Source organism: Desmodus rotundus, chromosome 12 (genome assembly GCF_022682495.2).
Source record: "Desmodus rotundus isolate HL8 chromosome 12, HLdesRot8A.1, whole genome shotgun sequence".
Lineage (NCBI taxonomy): Eukaryota > Metazoa > Chordata > Mammalia > Chiroptera > Phyllostomidae > Desmodus > Desmodus rotundus.
This window is the reverse complement of record NC_071398.1, coordinates 28,718,410-28,738,014: the sequence shown is the minus strand read 5'-3', so window position 1 is coordinate 28,738,014 and position 19,605 is coordinate 28,718,410. Positions and strand designations below refer to the sequence as shown.

The window sequence follows — 19,605 nt, the reverse complement described above, 5'->3', positions numbered from 1 at the left end:
GTGCAGAGGGGCCGGTGCAGGGGTCCCCTCCTCTCCTGTCCAGAGGCAGAGCTCAGACCTGACCCTGCGCTTTCCCCATTTGGACAAGGGAAGCATAGGAGAAAGGGCACAGATTTGGAATCAGAAAACCCTGGATTTGGAATCAGAAAACCCTGGATTTGGACTGTGGCTCTGCCACTCACCAGAGTGTGACTTTGAACAAGAAGTTCCACATCCCTGAGCCTCAGCTTCTCCATCTGTAAAATGGAGACAATAATAGTGCCTCAGAGAGGTTGAAGATGATTAAAAACGAGGAAGGTCAAGGGCTGATTTCTGTGGTATGTTATGGATATTCTTGCCAGTGGTATTTAGGGCAGGAGGAAAGACCACCAGACTTGGGTGGCACTTCCTCCCTGCCTAAGGGTTCTGCATGATGATTAGCTACCTGGAGCTTCTGAGAAATTGGAGAGAACCCCTGCCCTTCCTAGCCACCTACTGACTTGGAGCCTTTCTCCACTCTCTGAGCCTCAGATTCCTGTCTCTAGAACTGCCCAGCTCTGGGCTTTAAGAGGCTGAACCTAGGAGGGGCCCAGGTGGGACACAGTCCCGGGAACCTCAGCCAGGGACCTCGGGAGCTCAGCACTGAGTGTGGGATGAGGGGTGCATAGGAATCCTGTAGGACCAAGCATCATTGGGGTCCCCTCTCAACATCCATTGAGGGTTCTCAGGAAGGTGGTACAAAGCAAGGAGCCCAGAGGCACTGACCCTGGAGCTCCCTGGGAAGAGGGGCCTAGATGGGATTGGGGGCGGGGGGGGGGGGGGAGTTCATCCATATGTTGATTCCCTTTGTCTCCTAGTCTGGCTGGAAGACACAGGGTCATGTCCAGAGGATGGAGAAATAGACCCTGAAGCCTGAGAAGGAGGCACAGGTCAGGGATTTGTTGGCGCTGGTTCCTGCTCTGGCCATCCCTCATCCCACGCATCCCCAAGGCAGTGTAGCTCTCTGGGACACATGTGCTGAGTATGCTGGATGGGAGAGTGATTTCGGCACTTAACCAGGAGAAGTGTGGCAAGATGAGCAAGGAATCAGCCCTGCATGCTTCCAGAACGATGTTTCCCTGGCCCCATTGAGTGGACCGGACCTCTAATGCCTACGCGTTCTTGCTGACCCCAGGGCCGTGGTGATGGCCACCAGGGTGCCAGGGGAGGCTTTCTTCTGGACAAACACATGCCCAGCACCCTGGGCCATGCAGTCAGTGCCCAGGAGATCAACACACACAAGAACTTCTTGCGAAGGAGTGGCTCCATTTTTTACAAATTGTTTTACAGGTATCAAAACAGTCCAGAAGTGATTTATAATTTTTTTTTTTTTGCATTATAAATAAAGATCCTCTGTAATGAACAGTGCCCCCTGCTTCCTGGGCCGGGAGGAGGAGGTAGAGCACACAGAGAGAGAGGGTTGCTTTTCATGGAGGCCTGGCTGGTGATGAGCCTTGGGATGGTCTTGGGCTCCGTGACTTGCAGACCGCCTCGTGGTAGGCCTGGGCATGGCCAAGGCCACCGGCTCATCAGTCACACGGACCTTATTTGAGCCCCAGCTCTCCCTGCTAGTCCCTGTCAGCTGTGGGATCCTGGTAGTAATGGGAGGCAGTGGTTTTGTATATTTTTTAAAGATTTTATTTATCTATTTTTAGGGGGAGGAGGAGGGAGGGAGGGAGAGTGAGAGAAACATTGATGGGCTGCCTCTAGCACACCCCCAGCTAGACAGGCCCACTACACAGGCATGTGCCCTGACTGGGAATCGAACTGGCGACCTTTTCAGTTCGCAGGCCTACGCTCAATCCACTGAGCCACACCAGCCAGGGCGGTTTTGTATTTTTTGTGTTAAAGAACATCAGACTGTTGGTGTGCCCCTCTCCCTGTAGACTGTTCTCATCATGGCACAGGGGTTTCTGTTCGTTTTCTTTGGCTTCTGTCAGAGGCTGTGTGGCTTGTCCTGACTTAGGTTTGTGTGCTGTCATAGTTGGGTTCTCCCAGAAGCAGAACCTGGGCCACGGCTTTGGGAGCAGTGAGCCTGGGATGCATGGGTAGAGGACAGGGAAGCGCAGTTCCAGGATCCCCAAGGCCATGCTCAGGTCCAATAACTTGCAAGAAGGACTCACAGAACTAAAAACAAAAAACAAAAAGCCATTGTAGTTGCAGTTATGGTTTATTACAGCCAAAGGATGCAGAGCAAAAGCAGCGAAGGGACAAAGCCCAAAGGGAGGGGTGCGGGAGCAACCGGACACGTGCAAGCCGCTGGGATAGTCACGTGCAGACCGCACCGACTTCTCCTGGCAGCAGCGGTGACACACACACCCGCCAGCCAGCGACACCCACCCGAGTGTCCCGCGTTTTCGCTGGGGCTTGGTCAGGCCAAATGTCTGACCACCCACGTGGTGGCCGCAGTCTCCAGCCCCTCCAGAGGGCAGTAGCTCAGCACAAAAGCATTGATCTCTCACTCGCTGGTCTCTGGGTTGGCCATGGCTCCGCTGAGTGGCTGCCAGGAGTTGGGCTTTGTCAGGCTCCAGTTGGGTTCGAATCTGCTTCACATGTCCCCACGTTTTGTGGCCAGCAGCAACCAGAGTACGTTCCCATGGAGGATGACGGAAGCACAGAGCACCGGTTAGGCCAGGCAAGTGCCCGCATAGCTTCTGCTCATGACTCATGGCCCCGGTCCTGTTCCCTTTGGAACCCAGGGAGATGCTGGGCCTCAGGGCTGGGGCTGGGTGCTCACCCTGATGGCTGGCTCTGCCCACAGGCTGGGGGGGATCTGCACATCACCCCCGGCACTGCTCACAGGCCTCCAGCCCACTCAGCGGCCTGCAGAGGCTAATCACCTCTTCATCCAGGCTTTTAGTGCCCATGGCAACAGGAAGACAGAGACCAGGTGGGAGGCCCAGCCTGAGGCTGCACAGGACACTGGACTTGGCTTTCCCACAGGGGCCTCTAGAATACTGGCAGTAATGCCTCCAGTGTTTGCAAAGCTGTGCTTGAGAGGATCCACCAGGCCCATCGACCTGTGGGGTTTTTGGGGTATTTGGGTTTTGTGTGGACCTGACCCTTCATTAAGGTCTGGGTGCTGTGTGGGTGGGGGTGGGGGCCTCTGTGGGGCTGGTCTAGAATGATGATTTATTTACTTTTATTTTATTTTTAGAGAGAGGGGAGGGAGAAAGAGAGGGAGAGAAACATTGACGCGCAAGAGATACGTGGATCGGTTGCTTCTTGCACACCCCCAACCGGGGGACCTGGCCTGCAACCCAGGCACGTACCCTGACTGGGAATTGAACCTGTGACCTCTCGGTTTGTAGGCTGGTGCTCAGTCCACTGAGCCACACCAGCCAGGGTAAGAATGACGATTTATTTTGAACTCAAAACATGGCTCTTTGATTCTTATTTCTTGAGTCAGATTCTCCATTTAAATACATCCTGGGGGATGGTTACTAATGTCTGCAGTTTATTTTTCATTTATTTTTAATGCCAAAGCTGCACATCTGATTAAAACTAACAATAAAAAAGCTTTGTAAATGGCTCCCCCCAAAGTGGAGGGTGTGCAGTGGAGCAGGGACTGCAGTAAAGGCTACTGAAGTGGAAATGGAAGGACGTTAACCACCCTGGCCACTGACAAAGCCCACGTCCCCTAAGCCTGGTGTGTCCCACCGAAGTTCCCAGTTTCCAGGAGGCCAGCAACGTCCGATCTGAGACTTGGGATCCGTGCTATATGCTTCCAGGAGGGGAAGCTGGGAGGGGACAAAAGTGTGAAAACAGATGGAAATGTAATTTTTTAATGACAGCAGCAGATGGCAAAAAGACACAAGAGTGTGTTCGCACCATGTCGGAGCCATTTGAGAGCGCCCGGCTCAGCCGTGATGTGCGCCGTGTGGCTGGCATGATGGCTCCCCTGCCAAACCCTGGAGGCCAGTGAGCTGCAGGGAGGAAGCTGCGGGCCCTCCAGGGAGGGACAGGGCATGCTGTCAGCCTGTGTGGGGCCACAGGTAGATGGGGAAATACTTGTGGCTGCCTGGGTGGGGTCCAGCAGCATCCCTGCACCTGGCTTTTCTGGACACAGGAAGGCAGTCCACGGGCTCTGGTTTCAGACAGCCCGTCATTGTAGTCCCTGTGCCTACTGTCCTACTTCAGGCCATCGCAACCACTCTCCTGGACTTCTGCCCACAACCTCCAGGTGAGTCTCCTGCTGCCGGACCGCCCCTACCCCGACTCCATCCACCGGAGTTGAATTTCTGCAGTGCAGATCTATGCGCCACTCCTCTACCTGCATCCCTCAGATGGCCTCCCTTTGCCCTCAGGGTAATGTCCACATTCTCAAAGGCGGCGTATAAAGCAGGCCCTGGAGAGCTGGCCACTGCATGTCTTCCTCGCCTCACATCTGGCCACATTCAACGGATGATGATGCCCCATGGGACTGCCATGAGGAAAAGGAGCTGCTCCTGCTGAGAGCGGCGACCGCTGTCTGCGCGTTGGACACGGCTGAGTGCCTTAGACGTTCAGAACGGGTTATGGCCTATGGCCGCAGCAGGGTGGCCCAAGCCAATCAGAGCCACCAAGGTCAGTCCCGCAGGAGGTCCTATTATCACCTCCACAGTGGAGACGAGGTGCAGGCAGGGGCTCAAGTCACCGTAAGAACTGGCTCTCAGCCTCCTAGAGCCTAGTTGGGGGCGGGGTCTAGCTAGGGAAGCAGTTGTGTTCTATTATCAGGGCCCTGCTCTGAGCCCGTCAGGCAGGTTCCAGCTGAGGCAAGGCAGGGAAGTGTGGTGTTTCGCATTCTGCATGTCTTATCTGCCATCACTGTAACCGAGCTGCTTCTGAGACAGGAGACACCACTAGCTGCAAGTGAGTGCTTTTCCTAAGGTCCCACAGAGACTCCGGGAGAGAGGCTACACCCAGTTGTCAGAGCAGTGGCTCTCAGCCCTGGGGAGCCCCACACCAGCGCTTCTGACTCCTCTGGCCCAGGCGTGGCTCCAGCATCAGGTAGGTGAGTCTCTTGCACAGGCAGGGCTGAGGATCTGTGGGGCTTCTCACCCACCTCCTCAATTCTTCATTGTAATCTCTCATTTTCCTGGACCACTAGTCTCCTCACTGTAAGAAAATCACTCGCACAGAGCAGAGATTCAAACTAACCTAGGATGGAATGAACACACTATGCACAGGTGGACCACAGGTCCTTCCCAAACGTGCTCAACCCAAGATCGTGGGGTCGAACACGTTTGCATCAGTGGACTCATCGGTGCATCGGTGAGCATCGGTGGGGATGCATCGGTGGGCTGCTGGCTAATGTCAGACCCAGGAGTGAATGACCCTTCAGAGGACCCTGGTCTGCCATACTGCAAATGCTCAATTTCCACATATGGCCGCTGTACTGGCTGGAAATGTATGGAACATTTGCATCATTGCGGAAAGATCCATTGCCTTCAGTTTAGGAGTCCCCGTTGCTGGCTCATGTTGGAGCACTGTTCTGCTGGCCTAAATTCTATGTAACCAAAAGTTACTGCCTTTCCCACTACCCGAGGCTGGCAATAGGTTCACAGCTTCAGGGGTATTTTAGGTGTCCCTGGGGAGCTTGGGGAGGTTTTCTCAAATACACTTTTTCTTGGTAAGGGCAGCTTTAGCGTTACAAAAAAGTTGCAAAGATGGTACAGAGGGTTCCCATGTACTGCCCGCCCAGGTGCCCTTGTCTTTAACCTTCTGTTACTCTGGTACATTTGTCACTATTAGGGAACCAATTTTGATGCATTATTATTAATTAAAGTCCATACTTTATTCACATTTCCTCACTTCTCCCCTAATGTCCTTTTTTGGGGGGGATGGGAGCCCATCCAGGATCCCACATGACATTGTTGTTGTGAATTCTTAGGCTCCTCTGGGCTGTGACAGTTTTTTTGACTCTCCTTGTTTTGATGACCTTGACAGCTTTGAGGAGTGCTGGCCAGGTGTTTGGTAGAATGTCTCTCTATTGGAATTTGTCTGATGCTTTTCTCACAGTTAGACTGGGGTTGTGGGTTTGGGAGATAAGGTGCCCTTCTCATCCATGCTGCCAAGGGTGCATGCTGTCACCTTGGCTTACCACTGACCTTGTTCACCTGGCTAAGGTCGTATTGGCCAGGTTCCTCCACTGTCAAGTTCCTCTGTTTTCCCTGTTTCCCTCCTGTTCTCTTTGGGAGGAAGTCCTTCTGGGCAGGCCACACTTCAGGAGTAGGGTGTCACGCTCCACCTTCTTGAAGGCTAGGCATCTATATACATCCTTTGGAATTCTCTGGCATGGGGGGTTTGTCCCTTCACCCTCATTAATTTTATTCCTACCTCTTAATTATTACCACATGGGGCATTCTGGCCTGCTAGGGGAGGCATTTCTTACAACAGGAAATAATGGTGTGAGGGCCTGCCCACCCCGTCTCAAGTAGCACCCCCGCCTCTATCATCCTCCTCCTCCTCCCCTCTCCAGTTTCCCTCTCGTCTGTTTACTGTCTAATTCTCCCCACTTTGAGAGGCCAGGCCTGAGGCTGAGCATTTGGAAGTTTTCTCTGGATTCCGGGAATGGCTCCGAGCTGGACTGGATTGGGGCAAATCATTTCCCTCCTCATTCCCCCACTATGAAGGCCTCCTGGGGAGCGTGTTAGGTGTGTGGTTTCTGAATCAGAAAGACTGAGCCTGGAGCGCAGGGAAGAGAATTTTAAATAACAGCTTTATTGAGAAATAAGTCACCCTGTTAAAGTATACCATTCAGTGATTTTTAGAATATTTAGAGAGTGGACAACAACCACCACTATCTAATTTCAGAACATTTCCACCACCCACCCCCAAAAGAAACCCCATACCCATTAATAGTCACTCCCCATTTCTCTCTCCCTTGGCCCTGAAAACCATTACTCTCCTTTCTGTTTCTGCAGATTTCCCTCTTCTGGATGGTTCATACAAATGGAATCATACACGGTTGTGGTGGCTGGCTTCTCTCACTTGGCACAATGTTTTCAAGGTTCACCCACATTGTAGCAGATGGCAGTGCTTCGTTCCTGTTAATGGCCAAATAATATTCCACAGTACGTATAGACCACATTCTGTTTATCCATCCCTCAGCTGATGAACATTTGGGTCATTTCCACCCTTTGGATGTTGTGAATCATGCTGCTATGAAGGGAAAGCCATTTAATAAGTCCTCCAAGGGACCCTGACGTACACTTAGGTTTGAGACTCCAAGGCACCACCACCATTTCGCAGTGCGCGAAGTTCACCCTATCTCCTGTCCTCCCGACATCCCGGTGAGGTCAGCAGCAGCATTTTACTGCCCCTGTTTTACACACAAGGACACCAGGACTCAGGTGATGTGGACACAGGGTTCTGCTCACTCTCCACTCATGCTGCTGTGGCCTCGCTGAACCTCGGCGTTCCCACCAGCTCTTCTCCTTTGCTCTTTCACAGGCTGCGAAAAGCCAGGAGGAAAGCCTCGCCAACTTGGGAACACAAATATTTGCCAGTGAAGAAAACAGTCTCCCATCAATCAAAAGGCAGACGAGTTGGCACACACTCTCTGCAGATGCCTGAGGGAGCTGCTATTTCAGGAGGGGCCAGGTGGCCCAAAGCTTCCCCTCCTTCCCAAACACCCCAGGCTCCTCGTCCTACCTCTCTTGCAGATGAGATTCAGAGTGGTCACTTGCGCTGGGTCCCACAGCATCCAGAGGGACTTTTATTTACTTTCCGTGAAAGTATTTGTCTTAATAAATGACACACAGTGGAGGTCTGCAGGTCTGCAAACGACAGTGGCCCGTGCAGGTAGACAACAGACATGCTCTCCATGCCCTGGGAGTGGGCAGACCTTGACGACAGCGTTACATCATCTTCCCAACAACCCTAAGTGGGGCAGGTTCAGGGGGCTTAGAGGGTAAAGCATGGAGTTATCTGGGGTGGGGTAGCTTTCCTGCTGGGATACAGAACCCAGGAACCCTCCTGTCTCCTATGCTTTTTTTCAGGGCATAATGAACAGGGTTTCAAATTCAAGTCCAGCCCACTGCCTGTCCACTGCTCCCCCACCCCCTCCCCCTCCCTCCAGCCCTGCATTGGCTGCCTTACCTCCCTGGAAGCTTGCCTGGCCTATTAGCATCCCATCAGAATCCCCTGGCCCTGGTTAAAATTCAGCTGTTTCCATCCCAGACCCCTGGGACACAATTCTCCAGGAGTGTGCATATTTACTCAGAAACTTCAAGGGGATTCGGACCCAGCGGGGAGACTGGGGACCACTGCTAATAGGTTTCACACAAACGCCCTGTTCAACGGACAGATGAGCACGTCAGCACACAATTGCTGCAGTCTGCAAACTTGTCCCTTCGTAAGCCTCACCTGGGGTGCTTGCCAATGCAGATTGAGCCTTTCCCCAGCAGCTTCTGAACTGGAAGATGTGGGTTGGGGTACAGGAATCTGCGTTTTCATAGATTTCTAAGCAAGACTGTGAAATGAAAGGGAACAACGCCTTCCTTCACTCTCACGGGGTCGGGCTGTATCAGGTAATTCTGTGACCCAATGCGTGCGTTTACTCCTGGCCCCAGGAGTAAGGGGTGTTGACGTAGCGTGTTGGCGGGTAAGACGCCCAGGGCAGGTGAAGGGTAACGGAAGCGTGGTGCCAGACACAGAAAGGCGGGAGGCACCAGATGCGAGTGGGTCCAGAACACAGGAGAGGGCATGGCCCGCCTACCCGAGGAGACGTGGCCCGGGCTTGTCCAACGAACGGGCGGGGCCGGAGCCTTGACACCGCGGGTGCGGGGTAGGCTCTCCACCTCTTTGAAGCTCGCCAATCCGCGGGCTCACAGAGCTGTACTTCCCGCCTCCCGGCCGCCGAGCGGAGAGCGCCGCGTTGCTATTGGTCGGCTAAGAGCCTTTCCGTCTGGGGGCCGGACTCCGCGCGGTGGCGGGAAAGCTGTAGTCGCGGACCCCGGCTGGGACGCTGGCGAGCCGGAGGCCACGGCGAGTCCGGGACGAGCTACTAGCGCCTCCATGGATGCGGCCGAGGTGGAGTTCCTGGCCGAGAAGGAGCTGGTGACCATTATCCCGAACTTCAGTCTGGACAAGATCTACCTCATTGGGGTAAAGGCGCGGGCCGGCCATTTGCCTCAGGCCCGGGCTGGTGGAACTGGCGTCTGGGAGAGGCCAGGCTGCCGGGGTTTCTGTGGACGCCGACTCGCCCTGCTCCGTTCCTTCGTCTCGGATGGGAAGCCAGGGGCGGACTCGCGTGCCCAGCCCCCGGGGACCTGCGTGGACCCGGTTAGGGCGAAGTTGGGTGCCGGGCGACATGGGCGGGGGGGAACTCCTGTAGGTAGGCCACGCCTCCCAGGTGTTCTCGGGTGGGCTGCCAGGTGCCGCCAGCTCCACCGCGCGAGGGCAGACGTGGGCTGCCTCCCGCGCCTCTCTGACCACCGGGGCTTGTATTTGTGTTTGGACTGCTATTTACACGATGTCAGGTCTGTTATTTGACGGCTGCGAGGTCCAGGAACGCCTTTAGCTCTGTCTTGTCTTACCGGGCTTTTTTTTCCCCTCGCTCTGGCAGGGTGATCTGGGACCCTTTAACCCTGGCTTACCAGTGCAAGTGCCTCTGTGGCTGGCGATTAACCTGAAGCAAAGACAGAAGTGTCGGTTGCTTCCTCCGGAGTGGATGGATGTGGGTAAGGATGATCCGCTGATGAGCTGGAATTAACAGTTCCAGATTCGCTCGTTAGACTCAGCTGACTACTATTACCCGTGTCCTGTCAGTTTGGGTGTGTAGATCAACTTCAGATTTTGCTTTTCAAGCTATTTCACTTTGCTTTAAAATTAGAAGTATTATAAGACCTTAAAGAAGCATTTGTTTTCAGTTAAACATATAATTATATAGATTGACAGGTCGAGGAGCAGAGTCATTATCTTACATTATAGAGCATGCATGAAAATAATGCATCATCCATTCAAGGGAACATTTTTCAGCCTTTTACAGGAATGCTACAATGTGGATGAACCTTGAAAACCGTGCGCTAACTGAAAAACACACATACACACACAAATACCATATATTGTGTCATTCCACTTATATGAACTGTCCAGAATAGGCACATCCGGAGAGATAAAGTCAATAGTACTTGCCTAGGGATGGGAGTCTGGGAGTGATGGAGGGATTGTGGGGTGGTCCCTTTTGGGGTAATGAAAATGTGCCCAACTGTGTGAATATACTAAAAATCATCGAATTGTATACTTTAAACTGGTAAATTGTATGGGATGTTAATTATGCCTCAATAAAGCTGTTAGACAAAACAAAGAGAAAATAATGCATTGGAGATGCACTCAGACTTTACCCTGACTTTATCCATTGCAATCTTTTCTCCATCTCAGAGAAGTGAGTAGCTCATTATAGCAAAGCATCGTAAATGTATTGGGGAGGGGGATGGTGGTAACAGCCATGCATGTGTCGATAGAATTTGAAAAGCCCTGAATGATTTCGATTGCCCCCTCCCCAGTGGATACCTGACTCCTAGAATCCAGGGCACTCTCACTTTCAGTCAGGCTCTCTCAAGTGCGGTTTAAGAAAGACTGCTTGGGCCCTGCCCGGCGTGGCTCAGTTGGTTGGCCGTTGTCCTGCAGAGTGAAAGGTCGCTTGTTCGATTCCTGGTACAGGGCACATGCGTGGGTTGCAGGCTAGGTCCTCGGTTGAGGGTGTGCAACAGGCAACCCATCAAAGTTTCTCTCCCTCTTTCTCCCTCTCTTTCTTCCTATCTTCCCCTCTCTCCAAAATTAAATAAGTAAATAAACATAAAAAAAAGAAAGGACTGCTTGCAGCCCTGGCCAGGTCCGTTGGTTAGAGCATTATCCCGATACGCCAAGGTTGTGGGATCAACAAGGGAACATCAAATTGATGTTTCTTTCTCTCTTAAAAATAGAATCAAAAGGGATGTGGGGAAAAAAGATAAAGACTGCTTGGGCATTTCCTCCTTACTCCCTGTCCTAAAGGGGTGAGTGGCCCTGGTGGTCCAGAAACATAATGAGAAACTCCGGTTCCTTCTGCTTTGAAGGGCTTTTTCAGTCCCACCAGGCCTGGCCCTGCTAGGGCTGCCTCCCCTCAAGGCTTCTCATTTAACATCAGCCCTGGCAGTTTGGGCTCATCTAAACCCCAGCCCGAGCTTCTTCACAGTCCCGGGTCACGCTGTGGTGAGCAGGAGTGGAATGTCACGCGCCAGTCAGTAGACACTGCGGAAGAGCCAAGTGCCTTCTGCTTCCGCCACCACATCGGTGCTTCTGTTCTTGGACTTCCATATAAGTGGAATCATCTAGTATGTCAGTTTTGGTTTTGACGTCTTAGTCAGTATGAAGTTGCTGAACCCCCCCCCCCCCCCCCCCGCGTGTTGTTACATTCTTTTATTGCCGAGGTGTGTGAGCATGCCGCAGTTCGCTCACCCGCTTTTATGTTGGGGGATATCTGGGTTATTTGCCATTTTGGGCTATTGCAAATATGGCTGCTACGAACAGTCTTGTCCATGTCTTTTTGTGGATATGTTTTTATTTTCTTGGGTAAATAAATGCCTAGAGTGGTGGAATTGCAGGGTCATAGGGCAGACTGTGCTTAACTTTGTAAGAAACTGCCAATCAGCCCACCAGAGTGCTTTAGCCAGTGTTAGAAACCCACCAGAAGCGTCCCAGATTTCCAGTGTCCACATCCTGGCCAACATCGGCCGTTCTCAATATTTGATTCATTGCAGAGTATGAACAGAAGTGTTCCATACTCTCCTTTAGATTTTAAAAAATAAAAGAGTACTGATTGGTGTGGCTTAGTTGAGCATCGTCTGCAAGGTGAAAGGTCTTTTGTTCAATTCCTGGTCAGGGCACCCACCTGGGTTGTTGGTTCGGTCCCTGGTCAGGACGAGTCCAGAAGGCAGCTGATTAATGTTTCTCACATTAATGTTTTTCTCCCTCTCCTTCCTCTAAAAAAAAAAAGGAGAGAAAGAAAAAGAAAAGAGTCTGCCGTACAGAGAATGTATATGGAGAGAGAGCAGTAGGAAATGACCCAGGCAAGAGCTGAGAGTAGCTCGAGCAGCTGATTGAAGCGGGCCGTGGTGGCTGGAGTTTAGGCATAGTTTGAAGGAAGAATGAGCAGGGTTTGCTGAAGGACCGCAGTGGGGTACGAGAGAGAGTTAATTATGACTGGCCCAGGGTTGCTGGCTTGAGCTCCAGAAGGAGTTGGAGCTGCTCTTTTCTGAGACCGGGAAGGCCGCAGGAGCAGTTGTGGGCTAAAGTGGATACCAGGAGTGGAGGTTAGAGCACGTTACGCTGGAGGTGCCTGATAGAGACCCACGTGGAGGTAAGGTGGGCAGTGGGGTGTTTGAGGCAGGGATTCAGTGGAGGGTGCTAATCTGAGGATGTAATTTGGTGTCATCGTGAGCACACAGATGGTATGTAAATGCGGCAGGACTTCACGTTTAGGTGGTGGACAGGGCCAGGGAACCGAGCCCTGCAGCACACTGTTGAGGGGTCAGGAAGGCCAGGAGGAACTGGCGAGATGAGAAGTCTGGTTTTCTAGAAGCTAAAGGAAAAACGCACTCCAAGGAAGAGGATGGACCCTCATCAGATGTGGAGACTGAGACAGAGCCCTTAGGTTTGGCCTCGCGGAGGTGGTGGTCCCGGGTGAGCTGTGTCGACGGAGGGGTGGGATAGACACCCTTCTGAGTGGTTGAGGAGGGGAAGTTAATGCCAATATCAGACAACTCTGAAGTTTTGTTGTGAAGGGCCTGAGAAATGGATTGGTAGCTGGAGAAAGATGTGGTGTCAGGGGAGGGTTTTCTTCATGAGATAGAAGATGTTGCAGCGTGTTAGAAGGAATGGTCATAAAGTGAGGGGTCATAACCATTCAAGAGTGAAAGACAGTTGTTGGAGTGGTGTCCTGTACAGGTGGGGGGGTCCAGTGCATACCTGGAAGTGACCCTTGTATGGGGACAGATGCAGGGATGTGGGGGAGCTTTGCCCGCAGAGCCCCTGGTCTGCCACAGAAGAAAGTAAGTCTACCAGGACATGATCTGCTTGGGGAGGAAAGGTGTCCGATCTCTCAGAGGAGAAGGGCCTGGAACCTGCTCCTCAGTGGGCTTTTATTGGGTTCAATTTGCATAGGAGTACAGGGAGTGCACACACACACAAAGCTCATCAATCATTGTCAGGCAGAAATGATCAAATAATAGGTAACATTCAAAGAACTCTGAGGGCTTATTCTGAGTTAGGGTCAGATAGTTAAAGGTCCATAAAACTTTGGGGAACAAACTCATTCCATGCCTGGACCGACCCTTATCAGAAAATTGAGGGTATTACCAAAGTAGGTTTCATAGGATTTTATGCCTTCTTTCCTAGGCCTGATTGCCCCAGGGAACCCACCCTTTCCAGCACAGGGCCACACCCACCTCTGGCACTGTTTCTGGTTTAAGGCATTGTTTCAGGCTTAAGTCAGGGAGGGGAGGTAAGGCAGCCAAGAGATTAGGAGACTTCTTGCAGACAGAATGGGGACTCAGGCTATGTCAAAGCCGAGGGGTGAGGGTCCATCACCCCCTTTTTCTATAGCCCCCCAAGTCCTTCCCTGAGGGCCTCTTCATGACCATGCCTGTCTTAGGTCATCCCTCCCTTGAGGAATCTTACCCGTCATTGGCTAACCGGTCATACACTGGGGGCCAGGCAGGGTGAAGTAAAGGGGGCAGAGGCAGTGCCCCTGCCAGGGAGATAAGCTTTGTCTCCTTAGTGGCTTAGGGTCCCAAGGTCTCTCACTCAGCCTTAGCCATGGGGGGTTACAGCTTCTGAAACCAGGCAGGGCAGTTCCCAACTCAGGGAGGGTAGGAAGATGTGGTGGCGGGAGCACGTGGGCATCAGCAAGGCAGTGGCTGAGAGCTGGGCCCGTGAGATGAGGAGAGAAGGCATGGAGAGGGCGGGCATGAGCAAAAGTGAGAGGGTGAATGGACCGGGGAATTTCATAGGATTGCAGGATAGTACAAGGGACCCCTGGAGATGGGTGGTCATCCTTTACCATGAGGGTGTCTCTTAGCCAGGGAGGGCAGTCCAGGTCTAGGACTGGAGGTTCTCTCAGACCAGTGGCTCAGGGAGAGGGGGTGAGGCGGCTGTGGTGTGTGCAGAGGAGCGCAACTGCTGGAGGAATTGGATGTGGCTGTTTGGTTCCAGGTGCTGGGCTTTCAACCTCACTGTTACCGTCCCACTCCACTCCAGACTGGAGTGGCTGTCGTTCTACGCTGATTTGCTCTTCTGAAAAACGCTGAGTATAAGTAAATCTCTCCAGTCACTGGTTATTTCCCTCACTTTTGCATCAAAAGTAGAATACTTTGCTTTTTCACTAAGAAAAAAACTTCTGACTGACATTCTTTTTATTAACATATTCTACAGGCCAAAGCAACAATAACAATAATTTAGACCTTCTTGGAGAGAGTTTTTGAGGAACTAGGCCCTGTATCATTTAGTTAGTAATACAGATGATATTCCAAAAGCTGTTTTTCAATGTATTTGTTAATTGAATGAATAGGTAATATAGGCACTTGGTAAATTTGGGAGGTTTAAAAAAATATTTTGGTTATGGCGATGGTATTTTGGTATAAATATTTTGGTAAAATGTCTTCATTTCTCAATTTCAGAAAAGTTGGAGAAGATTAGGGACCATGAACGAATGGAAGAAACCTTTACCCCTATGCCCAGCCCTTACTACATGGAACTGACCAAACTCCTGTTAAATCAGTAAGTAGCCCCACTTCTTAGAGCCCGTGTGTAAGGCTGAGCTCCCGGTCCTCAACCCTCGGCCCCTGCCCTGCCCTTCTTGTTGCACGCTCATTACCGAGGCGAGCGGAGCCCCAGATCAGCGACCTGGGGTTCGTCGTGTGCACATGCACACGTACCGGCACCCTCTCTCCCTTTCTCAGTTTTCCTTTTCTCCCAGCAAGTCCCTGGGTTCTTGTCCTTCTACCTCCCCAGTATTTCCAGCAGTAGCCCTTTTCTTAACTGTAAATGTTTCATTAATAAAGCTTTACCCCTCTCCATTCTGGAGGTGTGTGCATTTGGGTTCTGGCAGGTCTGTCACTTGAAAGGCCAGAGGCCTCACATCTGCCCTCGTGCTGTCGTAGTCGTCTCCCTGCACCCAGTGCTGGCTCCTCACCAGCGGCTGTCCGCTGTGCACGTGGGCCTCTCTGCGGTTCAGTCTACAGTCCTGCTCATGGCGCTCAAAGCCCTGCGTAGGCCGGTCTCCTTCTTCCTTCTTCCGTGACTCCCGTAACTCTCTTACTGTTCTTCCCTGTGATTCTCTTACGTTTTAGGCTTGCAGTGGCTTCTTTTACTTCTTTGTACATACTGAGATCCTCAGGGCGTTGCATATACTGTACCCTCTGCCAGTGAGTTCGCCTGCTCCCTCCTTTGGTTTAGAGTAACAGGTACTCCCTTCCCGTCTTACCTGTCCTCTTGGCATCTCTGTACTCCTCCACAGCATTTGTCAGTTATCATTTCTAATCACTTACTGGCTTTACTCTTCACCCACCCCCAGTTCTAATGGGCAGGGACTGTGTCTTCTGTGCACCATCACAGTGCCGGTGCTCACGTTTGTTGAATGAATGGATGAATTAACGAATGAAGGAAGGAATTGGTGGAGGAGACAAGAAAGTGTTGATAATTTTGCTTGGGACATACTTAGAATGTAATTTGCAAAATGTCAAGCTTTTGAAACCTTTTAGTTGATGGATTCAAGAACAGAACTAGAATGAAACTTGGGGAGCTTTCTAGTGTCTGCTGTAGGGCAAGGGCCAGGGGCCCGCTAAGTGGCACTTCCGTATGCAAATGGACATTTGAGGTGTGTAATGGATTTGTTCTTCAGTCGGTATGAGGCGGCAGTGCGCAGACCACTAAGTGTTTCACTAGACAGTTGTAATGGGCTTGAGTTCCTGGTTTGGTGCGGGAGAGATGTGACCCTGTTACCCAGCAGTTACACTGTGGTGCAATGCATGCTGCTCGGAGTGTGTTGGGGTGCAACCGGAATGCCTGGTGGTGCCCAAGATTGTTCCTTAGGCTGGAACAATGACGGAAAATGTATTGGGGGAGAAGGCAGAAGTGTGAAAGGACGTGGTGGGTTTGGGAGGCCCAGCTGCTGGGGCACGTGTAGACTATGTGGAAGTGGGAGAGCTGAGGCTTTTCGTCTCTTCGGGGGAGGGCCTTGGGAGATATTCAGGGAGTGTGCTTGCTACCTGTGGACCTGAGAAAGCCTGCTGTGGCAGTGGAGGGTGTGACTTGGAGGGACGAATCTGGAAGCAGAGGTGAGGGGCCTGTTGTCTTTTTTTTTTGAAGTTCAGTATATTATGTATGAAGTTCCTATTGAAACCCTTGTCCTGGGATTCTTTAGAATTCATTTGGCTGGGGGACCTAATTGTATCTTTGTTCTGCAGTTCAATTAACAAGGAGCTGGGGCCCTTCGTTCTCTAACCTGCTGTTCAGAGCAAAGGATCCAAATGTTTGGGCTTTAAGTAAAATCTACTACATAAATTTTATACCACTAATTCTCCATCTACTAACGACAAGCTAACTTCGCACATGGAGAGATCATTTCCAGCTTATCCAAGAATGCCTGGTGCTGAATGATGTTGGCTTCTGCTTTTGTCTTCTAGTTTCTTTTCCTTCAAAGATTAGTTGAGAAAACCTCACCCGGGGAGACTGTGAGTATCTCCTGCTGACTCCAGTTCATACCTTTACCCGGAATTTACTATGTATGGGTGTGCTTAGATTATGCGAATTTGCCATTTCTTCTGTGATTTTTGTAAACATATTTTTGTTGTTTCTGTAGATAGGTCACTATTGACCCTTCAGGGCATTTGTGAGGATAGAAATGCTGTGCAGTGCTGGGCACGGGGCCTGGCACAGGGCTGTTGTCTCCTTCCCTGGTGGGCTGTAAGCCTTTGGATAACCAATGGGGTATGAGCAGTAGAATTCATGGCCTCTGAGCCAGCCTTGAAACAAATTCATTCTAGATGGAAATTCTATAGCACAGAACACTCAGTTATGCCGAGACACAGGACGTCCAACTTAGAGCTTATTCTCTGACACCTAACGATTTTAGGAAACAGAGGTCCTTGCGCGGCTGCCCGCCCGGGGGCAGGTAACACGAGCACAGATATCTGTGTGGGTCATGGCTGAATTTTCTTGGCACCAAGCTTAACTGCTAGAAATCCTTACATTTTAATACTGAAAACAAAGCAAAACAAAATTTGAGTCTAGAACAGCGTATGTATTTTGCCAGAATCCAAACAACCTTTTTTTTTTTTTTAAGCCATTTCTAGCTGGATATTGCTTCAGTTTATTGAGTGCTTCCTTACACAACTTATTTCACCTTTGCTTCCTTTAGTGCTTCAGACAATATCCCAAAAGCAGATGAGATCCGCACCCTGATTAAAGATGTGTGGGACACTCGCATAGCCAAACTCCGGGTGTCTGCTGACAGCTTTGTGAGGCAGCAGGAGGCACATGCCAAGGTGGGTCGGGCCCCGGGAAGGCCCCATGCTGCTGAGGGGTTTCCTACGGCACTCACTCTGCCTGCTTAGGCTATCACAAGCAGAAATTACTGGCTGTGCTTTTAAACATTATTGGTTTCTTCTTTTTGTTCAGATTTTACCTCTTTCTCAAAATCAGAAACTTCTCAACCAACCCACTGTGTTTTCTCTTGTGTTTTAGCTGGATAACTTGACCTTGATGGAGATCAACACCAGCGGGGCTTTCCTCACACAGGCGCTCAATCACATGTACAAACTCCGCACAAACCTGCAACCTTCTGAAAGTGCCCAGTCTCAGGACTTCTAGAGAAGGACCTTATTTATAAAGGCCTTGTCTCTGCTGGCAGGAGGCTTGCTGGGGGTGTGCGAGTGCTCAGGGCACACTAGAAGTACTCATAGTTCTGGATGTCTAGAACCATTTCTGAATGTAAGAAAAACGTGTAATGAAGCAAAGACTGGATTCCTAAACTTGTTGGAAAGGAACAGGTTGCCCGTAGTCCTGGACATAGTCTTCAATTCCACATCTGTCTCTAGAAGCCAACTATTCTTAGGGGGAAAGAGAAAGCTTTGGCAAACAAGCTGTTCTCCCTAGCAGTCTTGGGTCTCCTGCCCTGAACTGCTGTGTGGGGGCGTGTTCAGTGACGTCAGGTGTTGCTTTGAAAAGACAGGTATTCAGGTGGTTGTGTGGCCCTAGGACTTTTGTTTTCTTTCTTGACACCAATCTCATGGGCTAAACTTAGAGAGTCTAGAGATTGCTCACACAGAGAAGGCTGGCAGGTGAGCGGCTTGTGGTGCCGACTGCTGTTGATCATCTAAGCTCGGATACACAATAAAGGGAATCAACCCAGTCTCTGTTGGTTTTTCCCCCTGCTTACACCTACCAAGCAGGAGGAGCAAGCCACGTGGCTCAACTGAACTGAGGTGTGTAGCAGGCAATTGTAAATGTCAAATACTGTCTCCTGTTATCATGGCTACTTCTGGCTAAGGTTTAAAAGGCTGCTTATCCAGGGAAGGGGAAAGCAGGGAAGAGCTAACTCCGTGTTACTGAGTGTGTGAGTGAAGCTGAAGGCTCGATGCTCGGAAGCAGAGCTGGACCTGTAATGCTGCTCTTGATGGATTTCAGGGGAAGACCCTTTGTTGTAAGTAGTAGAGGCTCAAAATAAGAGTAAATTTTTACATTGAGAAAAAAATTTCAGTTGTAGCGTTTTGCAACTGCTAAATTTTTCATAGAAATTATATTATCTTGAGGGGGGAAAAGATTGTCTGGAGCAGTGATTGATTTTTAACCTTTTTCATCTCATGGCACACATAAGCTAATTACTAAAATTCTGTGGCACACCAAACAATTTTTTTTTTTTTGACAAAGGGAAAAGCAATGCCCTGGACTGAATAGTCAGGTATTGCATGTTTTAAAAATTTTTGTGGCACATGGGTTGAAAATTGCTGGTCTGGAGTCATACAGTGAGTGGAAGGTTCTACAACCTGCTGGTTTTCATCTGTAACGTTGCAAAAGAAGTAGCATGCTACCTCTGGCTTTTTGAAGTGTATGGGCATGATCGACTAAGCCTGGAGGGTCCCTGCTGGTATGTGCCCTTCAGTATTTCAGGTCCAAACTTACTACGTTACTCAAGCAGTTTCTCCATTCCAAATTGCTACCCATCTAGGTGTCCTTTCAACAAGCAGCTGATGGTTACTTGAACACTGAAGGGCCAGACATGAAGGGATTAGGACACAGAAGACCTTGTTTCTGTCATTTAAGGTGACTGTTTAGAGGGTTGGGTTGCTCTCAGATGGCAGAACTTGCCTTTTCTTCTCATTCTTAACTCAGCATCCTTCAGATTTCATCTGGGGAATCTTCTAGAATGAAACCCCATTACTATGGAGGATCAGGAGTCCTATGTATCTCAGATCTTGCCCCTTAATACCTTTCTCTTAAAACCCAAGTTACAGGTTGAATCTGTCTTCACATTTTGCCTATAAAGCTATATAGCTGTTGAGCTTTTTTTTCTTTTAGATTTGGCCTTGTATTTTATGACATAAAAAAGATTTTCCTCTTAAC

General features: G+C 50.5%; 2 protein-coding genes across 2 annotated transcripts in view; both read left to right on the top strand.

Moving 5' to 3' along the window:
- Window positions 1-1,380, top strand: part of C12H16orf74 (chromosome 12 C16orf74 homolog) — a 30,442-nt gene extending 29,062 nt beyond the window's left edge. Inside the window, exon 4 of the mRNA XM_024555855.4 lies at window positions 837-1,380. Coding sequence (XP_024411623.2) covers window positions 837-895 — 59 coding nt within the window. The 3' untranslated portion in view covers window positions 896-1,380. The remainder of the gene's footprint in view (window positions 1-836) is intronic.
- Window positions 1,381-8,538: 7,158 nt separating this feature from the next.
- GINS2 (GINS complex subunit 2) lies at window positions 8,539-19,604 on the top strand. Its single transcript, XM_024555931.3, has 5 exons — window positions 8,539-9,108; window positions 9,569-9,683; window positions 14,661-14,760; window positions 17,402-17,528; window positions 17,728-19,604. Exons 1-5 carry the CDS (start codon window positions 8,707-8,709, stop codon window positions 17,851-17,853), a joined length of 870 nt encoding a protein of 289 aa, XP_024411699.3. The 5' UTR covers window positions 8,539-8,706; the 3' UTR covers window positions 17,854-19,604.
- Window position 19,605: the final 1 nt, after the last annotated feature.